This window comes from Carcharodon carcharias, chromosome 28 (assembly GCF_017639515.1).
Source record: "Carcharodon carcharias isolate sCarCar2 chromosome 28, sCarCar2.pri, whole genome shotgun sequence".
Taxonomy (NCBI): domain Eukaryota; kingdom Metazoa; phylum Chordata; class Chondrichthyes; order Lamniformes; family Lamnidae; genus Carcharodon; species Carcharodon carcharias.
The window spans coordinates 15588968-15597887 of NC_054494.1; the positions used below are offsets into that span (position 1 = coordinate 15588968).

General features: G+C 40.6%; 1 protein-coding gene across 1 annotated transcript; it reads right to left on the reverse strand.

Moving 5' to 3' along the window:
• Positions 1–3907: 3907 nt before the first annotated feature.
• On the reverse strand, positions 3908–8315 carry LOC121270730 (steroidogenic acute regulatory protein-like). The gene is made up of 7 exons (XM_041176110.1): positions 8252–8315; positions 7833–7949; positions 6932–7077; positions 5430–5588; positions 5140–5324; positions 4948–5035; positions 3908–4018 (listed from the first exon to the last, which is right to left on the reverse strand). The coding sequence occupies exons 1-7, from the start codon at positions 8313–8315 to the stop codon at positions 3908–3910; spliced, it is 870 nt and encodes a 289-aa protein (XP_041032044.1).
• Between the last annotated feature and the right edge of the window lie 605 nt (positions 8316–8920).

Below are 8920 nucleotides of genomic sequence, written 5' to 3' on the forward strand. Positions count from 1 at the left end.
CTTGCTCATGTTGTTCTTTCCAGAGTGCTTCTCCTGGTTTGGCTATTATCACATTCTGCTTTCTACTCTTAATGTCACCATCAGCACCTCCTTTAGCCAGTATCACCACTATTAACACCCCTTTGACCTTTTGTTTATAATATTGTTTGCAATCTCTCCTTTGCCTCCACCTATCGCTGGCCCTCTATCCAGCTTCACCTGTCCAACCCCTCCTTAAACAGTATAAATTTCACCACACTTTTACTTCTCTTTAGCTCTGAAGAAGAATCATACGGACTCGGAACGTTAACTCTGTCTTTCGCTCCACAGATGCTGTCAGACCTGCTGAGTTTTTCCAGCATTTTTTTGTTTTTGTTTCATCTCTCATTATGCCTGTTACCCTCTTTGAATATAGCCAAGCTGCAGAATTTGTTCACACCCACCGATCTCTCAGAACTTTGTTCACATTTAGCTGGGAGAAAGGTTACAGTAAATTTTCCTCATGGTGGCTCCACTGAGGAAGTAGCTGCTTAAGCTTTTCCTTTGAGCCTAAGCCTTTTGCTTGGCCCCAGGGTATTCCCAGGTTAGGCCTGTTGCCTACCTGAGACAATTAGCACTGGGAAGGACATGCCCTGGGGTGCCAAGATTAGGCTTTTTAGATAGCTCTGCTTAGGGGTGTAGGGCTTTGGTTGATCATAAATTATTTGCCTCCAAAGCCTGGGAACAGAGAAGCCCCAGAAAATCCCAGGGATTTTCACTTCCTGTGATGCTCTCTGCTTGCCTGGATGAGTACGTCCATTACAACAACATCACAGCTCACTATCATGCAAGACAAAGCAGCCTCCATAATTGGCACCCCACCCACCAATTTGAACATCCACTTCCTCCATCTCTGGTGCATCATGACTGCAGTGTATCACCTACAAGATGCAATTCAGCAAGTCACCAAGGCCACTTTAGCATCTCCCAAACCTGCAGAACTTAGAAGGACAATGGCAGTTGGTGCATTGGAATACCTACAAGTGCCCACAAGTCACCCATAATTTGAACTTCATCATATATCATCAGTCAGTCATCTTCACTGGGTCAAAACCCTGAAGCTCCATTTGTAACAGCACTGTGGGAGTACCTTCACCCCACATACTGCAGCAGTTCAAGATAAAAGCCCATTGCTACCTTTTCAAGGGCCACCAGGGATGAGCAATGAATGCCAATCTTGCAGATGATGACCATATCCCAAGAATGAATAAAATAATGCTAGAAAGCCATGAAAGTTTGAGTCTAATTAGCTAGGATACTCTGAACAAGCATTCAAGTGCATTAGAAATAAGTAGGCCATATGACCCACGAGCCTGCTCAGTCACTAAGGTCATGGCTAAAATTCTACATCAATTTCACTTTTCCGTATCCGCACTATCTCCGTATCCGTTAGTTGCCACTCCAGACGATTGAGGCCAAAAGTTGAGGCTGACACTCCAGTGCAGTCTTACAGCTGGTGTAGATGTGAAGCAACAGTATATTTTTTCATTCAGACGGTTAAACCAGATAATTGTATGAGGAGTAACATGAGTGTAAATTTTGTGGTGCACAGTCAGAGGTAGCATCTCATTGGCTTTAAGGTGCTTTGAACTGCCCTGAGGTCATGAAAAGTTAAAAAATAAATGAAAATCAATCCTTTCCTACTGTGAAGACAGACACAAAATATTTGTTTAATGTCACTACCTGTCCTTATGCCCCATTATAATTTCTCCTGTCTTTACCTCTAAGGGTGAATATTTACCTTCATTAATCTCTTCCTGTTTACACACTCTTACAATCTGTTTTTATATTTCGTTGGTTAACTCTAATTAGATTTCCTCCCTCTATCAATTTCTCGGTCAAGCTTTGCTGATGTTTAAAACCCTCTCAATCCTCAGGCTCACTGCTCTTTTTGGAAAGGTTGTAAGTTTATTTTAATCTAATACTGTCCTTAGCTTTCCTTGTTAGCCATAACTGTACCACTTTTGCCATGGAGTTTATATTCCTCAAGGAAATGTATCCTTGTTGAATACTCTCAATTATTTCTTCAAGTACTTGCCATTGTTTATCTCTCATTAATTTAATTTCCTAAATTGCCTCAGCAAACTTGTCCCTCATTCCCCTTAATTGTCAAGCTTTTCATTTAAGACAAAAACAGAAATACCTGGAAAAACTCAGCAGGTCTGGCAGCATTGGCGGAGAAGAACAAAGTTGACGTTTTGAGTCCTCATGATCCTTCAACAGAACTAAGTAGAAATAGGAAAGGGGTGAAATATAAGCTGGTTTACGGGGAAGTGGAGGGGAGCGGTGATGGGGGGTTGTTGGGACAAGGAAGCAGTGATAGGAGCAGATAACTAAAAGATGTCACAGAAAAAAGAACAAAGAGGTGTTGAAGGTAGTGATACTTTCTAAAGGAATGTGCTAATTAAGATTGGAGAGCAGGACGAGCAAGGTAGCTCTAGTGGGGGTGGGGTGAAATAAACCATGGGTGGAATACATTTAAAAATAATGGAAATAGGTTTTATTTTAATTTTAACACTCCACCCTGCTCTCATGCCCACATGTCCATCCTTGGCTTGCTGCATTGTTCCAGTGAAGCTCAATGCAAACTGGAGGAACAGCACCTCATCTTCTGACTAGGCACTTTATAGCCTTCCGGACTGAATATTGAGTTCAACAACTTTAGATCTTGAACTCCCTCCTCCATCTCCATCCCCTTTCCGTTTCTTCCCCCTCCCTTTTGTTTTTTCCAATAATTTAGATAGATTTTTCTTTTCCCACCAATTTCCATTATTTTTGAATGTATTCCACCTATGGTTTATTTCACCCCACCCCCACAAGAGCTACCTTGCTCATCCTGCTCTCCAGTCTTAATTAGCACATTCTTTTAGATAATATCAACACCTCTTTGTTCTTTTGTCTGTGACATCTTTTGGTTATCTGCTCCTATCACTGCTTGCTTGTCCCAACCACACCCTCTCCCCCCCACCCCTGTAAACCAGCTTATATTTCACCCATTTCCTATTTCTACTTAGTTCTGTTGAAGGGTCATGAGGACTCGAAACGTCAACTCTGTTCTTCTCCGCTGATGCTGCCAGACCTACTGAGCTTTTCCAGGTAATTCTGTTTTTGTTTTGGATTTCCAGCATCTGCAGTTTTTTGTTTTTATTTTTTTTTCATTTAAGACCCTAGTTTTGGACTTAACCACATCACTTTTCAAATCTTCCCCAGAAGATCCCTTACTATAATGGTGCTTATCAACCCTGTCCCTTCATGAAATGCTAAATTTAAAATAGCCTATCAGTCACTAATTAACAGTGGATGAACAAGCATGCCAGATTAATGCTTACAAAGTCAGTTCTCAGAGCTGACAGCTGTCAGTAGTGTCAAACACCCCAATCAATATTCCCAGCATTCTATGCCTGTTGATTTAAACTTCTAAGATCACTAGTAATAGACAGCATACCCAAGAGGCTTTTAATACTTTTGAACAAACAAAAATAAAAATGCAAAGATCATGAACTGCAATCAGTTTACTAGCAAATCTTTCAAGTATTCAGAAATAAATTAATAATGTTAACATAAAAATAGCAGCAAAACACATCAGCACTACAGGATTTATAACAGTCTTCAGTTGCTTCAATCCCTTGAACTTCAAGTACTGTTTACACCTTTCAAAATATCAACACAGCTACTGAAACACAGTAATATTTAGCTGTGCTCCTATAGAATTGACACGGGTATCATCAGATGTTTTCATGAGTTCCTCAAAATATTCCCTTCAATTCAAGCCTTGATTCATTGATATGAAACTATATCTTTGTTGCAGTACAGCACCTGACCAACCAATGTAAGGTGCCTTCTAGTGATTCCATTTATATTTGCATTGCTCTTGTAGCTCCCTATGAATTCAGCAGGATATAGAAAACAAGCTAGCAGAAAGTTGCTGGCGTAAATGTTCTGTAAAATCCACCTGTGCCTGCGATAATGCTTGATTGATAAGGGATTTTGGCAGCCAACCCTTCAAACAAACCAAAAACACATTTTAATAAGAAGTTCACACATTTTATCAAGAATTTGTGAAAACAGATATGTTTACTTAAGTATAGAATATTTTGAGAGAAAATAACGGTCTTAATAATTACAGTAAGTTTTTATTTTAATTCTTAGATCTTATTATAAATAGATTTTAACAGTCATTGTACAATGCAGTTATTTCCTCTGGGAGTCATGGAGCTTAATCCAAGGTTTGCTGTGATACCAAGCCATGAAGATCCGCAAAATCTCAAAGATTATTACTGGACTATGCCAAATTAATTCATCCCAGCGAAGACAATGAAATTGGAAACCAGTTTCCCTCACCCAGGCCAGGGAAGGGCCTGATGTTCTGCTCTAGCCGCACCCACTAGTAAGTCGTGGGCGCTTAGGTGTCATGATGAGGCTGGGATGCGAGGCTGCTCATGGTTCAATCATTGATGCTAAGAATGAAATCGTTCATGACTCCCATGTCAAGTCATTCACGCAGCAAGCTGATTGGAAAATTGTGGGTGCAGTTCCTGCAACTTTCTGACAAGGCGCTTGCTGTGTGCAGGGGCCCAGCCACTGGTCCTGGGATTTGGAAGATCTTGTTCTAACCTTCTAGGCTCATGTATAAAGAATGGTCACTTGGCAATGCTGTGCCAGTGCATTTGGAACCATCTGTTCCTGCTGACAGGGGGAAAAGCTGTGAGAGATAAACCAGGAGGTGGTCTTCTTATCGTGTCTACGGACAGTCTATATGTGGCCCAGCCAGAACTGGACATGTTTTTTGTGCCTTGTTGTTGAATTTGGCAAGATCTGCAACAGTGCAGGGTTCCTCTTGCGATAGGCATTGCAGGAGATGTTGCATAGTCTGTGGCTCAGTTCCACATTCACAGGAGGTAGAAACACAGCATCGAGTATCAAACTAACCTTAAGATCCATGCTGAGAAGCCAAGTAAATTGAGTCTTCTTGTTGTCTGTTGGATGTAGGATAATGCAGGAAATCCCAGTTTCGGCTCTGTTTGGATAAAAATGTTGATTAGAAATCATGGTTTCCTGTTCTCAGCTATTTGCAATAAGCGTCTGCTTGAATGATCACAATATTTTGCAGTTGCTCCATACCTCACAAAGCCTTTCTGTGGTGGCATGAACTTGGACTGTGTGGCTATTCCAGTCAAGTAGCAAAGTGATTCTTCTTTCCAGCAATGCCTAACGCTCACAAAGTCTCTCTGCCCAATGATGTTGCCAGCTGTGTCTCCCATGATTTCATATGTTACCATGGTTTCGTTACCAATTTTTTGCAGGACCTGAATGAGTTGTTAAGAAACATTTGTCAAAATGCCATCTGTGGGCAAGCTATCCAGTGAGTATTCAACAAGGAAAAGGAAAGATTTCCACCTAGATTAACCTACATTTATGTGTTTGACGCTTGGATTCCACAAGCTCATTTGATCTACTTTTTCATAAAGTTCATTATACACGTGTTCCATAGTTGCATCCAGCACAGCCTCTAATTTGAAGACTTTTCCAATTCCAGGCAGAACTTTGCTCACAACATTGTCACCATTCTCCTGAAAGAAAAGAGATATGTATTTCTCATTAAAACCCTTCATCTTAAAATCTTCTCTCTCCACCAGTTTTGTCCCTTGATTTTACCCCACTGGGCTGTTGTATTAGTAGCCCTCTTGCATTCCACCCAACTCACTACTCTTCTTAAGTAAGCTTGGCCTGGAAGGTTACTTGATCTTGCAGGCAGTACAACTGACCTCGTCCCTGACTTCATCCAACTTGGATGCACATGAAGCAGGAGATGCTATGTAGCAAGTAGGCATAGCAACCTTGAATGACTTTTAATGCTGGCAGTCTAGGGGCAAGGACCAATTATAATGCCCTTAATTTCACTCCAGTTACAATAGCAACTTGGACCAGGCATCAAACCTGGCACCTTCCAAATCTGCAATGTGAGCAGGCAGATTTAACCTCTGGTTCATCATAACAGCCTTGTTTGTAAGGTGTTGAATTCAAATAATTAAAGTGAAATAATTAAATCGATAAAACCAATTAAAATAAATTTAAATAATTAAGTATTGCTGAGAAAAAAGGGACATGTCGAAGCTTTTCATCTTGCACGCATCAGGACACTTTGCAAGAATACCAATATCTCAGCTTTACAGGTGTTTTCCCTGATATTGGTATTCTTGCAAAGTGTCCTGATGAGTGCAAGATGAAAAGCTTCGACATGTCCCTTTTTTCAGCAATACTCAGGTCCTGTACTACCAAAAAACTATTGAATAATTAAATAAAATAAGAGATTTGGCACCATGATATTGTGAGCAGTAAAATGGAACATTTCTTACAGAACCCTTCTTGGAGGCTTGGGAGGTTCAGTAACTAAATGATTCAAGCACTAGTACACTCATTAACTATCAGATTCCTGTTGTCACTTGTTTCAAAGGATATTTCAATAGGAAATATAACTCTGCTTTTCAAGAAAGGAGGGAGAGTGAATACAGGGAATTATGGCCCAATTCGCCAGGCATCATAGAGTTATACAGCACAGAAACAGGCCCTTCGGCCCATTGTGTCCATGCTGGCCATCAAGCACCTATCTATTCTAATCTCATTTTACAGCACTTGGCCCATCGCATCAGTTATAGGGAAAATACTGTTATTAAGGATGTGATAACAGGGCACTTAGAAAATCATAATATGATTAGGCCAAGTCAACACTGTTTTATGAAGGAAAGTCATGTTTGACAATTATCAGTTGATGAGTATATTCAAGGCGGTGATTAATAGATTTTTGGAAATTAAGAGGAATGGGGATAGGGTGGGAAAGTTGAATTGATATAGAAATTCAGCCATGATCTTATTGAATGGCCAACTCCTGTTCTTATATCAGAAAGAAATTTACCATTTTGATTTCTGTTGTCCATTCAGCATCCTGGTTTAAAATGCCCAGAGCTTTTTGTAAAGCATCTTCCCCTTGCTTAACATAGGAGAGTTCTTCTGCGTTAAAAGTCTTGTTTCTTTCCAAGCCTTCCTCTTCAGCCTTAAGAGCTGTGATAAAACACAATATCATACCACAAAGTGAGTTAAGCAAAGGATACACTGCTTTTTTTCCCCTCTATAGTTTACAAGTATTGACTAGTTTGGAAAACACTCCTTGGGCAGCTGCAGGTAACTCCCCCAAGTAAACTAGCACACCTCTGTAAGACAAACCTTCCCTTTTGCTCTTTTTTCCACGCACCCACCTTCCACTTTCTTAAAACCCATTACATCCCTAACTTTTCCCATTCTGATGAAAGGTTATTGACCTGAAATGTTAACTCTGTTTCTATCTCTACAGCTGCCAGAGCTGTTGAGTATTCTCAGCATTTTCTATTTTTATGTCAGATTTCCAGCATCCATCGTACTCTGCTTTTAGCTTAATCCCACCCACCAGCCTTGGTTCCATACCCTTTAATACCCTTACTTAATAAAAAAAAAAATCTATCAATCAGTGACCAGGCATTTCTAAACAGCTATTGTCAGAAGCAAGTGATCTGGTCAAACCTATTTCCTCCCCAGTGACCTATACTGTTCATCTTCTGCTACTCAAGCTGTGATGAGTTGCCTTGGTTACAACCCAAGTTTGAACCTTGGACCTCTGTGGATTGTGCGGCTTACTACCAGCACCGTTTAAAGGAGCTGTACATTTTATTATCATCAAATCACTGCTGGAAACACCAAAGCACAGGTTGCTCTTAACAAAAACTGAATTCTTACAGTTAATACCTCAGCAATATAAAGACTGTGTCAAAATGTAGGCTTACCTCCCTGAAACTTCTTTTTCTGGGTTAGAATATCCCAGTTGCCTGACAGAAAATGTTCTTTTATTTTCATTCTTCTCAGCTCATGTGCTAGTGCAGCGCCTGCAATTCTTTTCAATCCTGCAGGAGTCAAGAAATTGAAATGGTTCAAATAAATCCCTCTATCCTGTCCTAATGCATGAATGCCTTGCGCAGCAGAGTTGGATGCATAGGTTATTACAGTCTACACCTCTCAGTCTGCTTCATCTGAAGCAACCCAGACTCCAATCTTAACTTTAACATTCCCGTTTTGCTAAATTACTTTCACTGCTCAATTCAAATTATTTGATGATTGACTTTTTAAAAAAATAATTTTGAAGTCCCAGACTGTACACATATTGCACGATACTTAAATAGTTCTAAAAAAAAGTGCATTCATTTACCTGTCATGTTCCTGAAATGTTGATGTGAAATTCCACAGCACAGTTTGAATGTTGCTGGTAGCATGATTTTCAGCTAATTTCCTGCTCTGTTCTGAGCTTGTGCTGCACTTGTACAGTTTCTCTGCCTTTATACTCACTACATGAAGGCCAGCAGTTCAGATAAGGAGAGCGCAGATAGATACCCACCAGATGAACTCAGCATTCAAGGACAGAAGCAGAGGGAGCGATGAATGTAGCACTATCAGAGGGCACTTGGCGATAGCCTCCTGAGTAATGTACAGTACTGTGAAATGAAGAATTACTCACTGATGGACCAAAGACATTTCTTCATTTGTTACAGTAATGCAGCAAGTGTTAGCAAATCATCTTATTACTTGGAGGGAACTGGTTCTAAACCAAGCAGGCTACTCGAGTGCCCTCTTTCACACCCAGTCAGGCTGCTTGTGCTTGCTGGGTATAAGTACAGAATGCTGAAAATTCACTGTTGGTCTGATCGCAATCGCTGGTTGGGCATATTCCTGGAGGTTTCCTCATTTGATCCTGTGCCTCCAATTACCCCATCTTCACACTTCCACCATTTAGCCCTTTCCTCAACCAATCACAAGGCAAACAGATGTTCCAATACCCAGCCAGATGATGTTTGACTCTGTCAAACTGCCTTCTCTCCCG

Coding starts and splice junctions, on each gene's coding strand:
- LOC121270730 (XM_041176110.1), bottom strand. CDS start 8,315: ATGCTACCAGCAACATTCAAACTGTGCTGTGGAATTTCACATCAACAT. Junction 7,950..8,251: donor ACATTTCAGGAACATGACAG/GTAAATGAATGC, acceptor TGACTCCTGCAG/GATTGAAAAGAATTGCAGGC. Junction 5,036..5,139: donor CCACAGAAAGGCTTTGTGAG/GTATGGAGCAAC, acceptor TTATCCAAACAG/AGCCGAAACTGGGATTTCCT.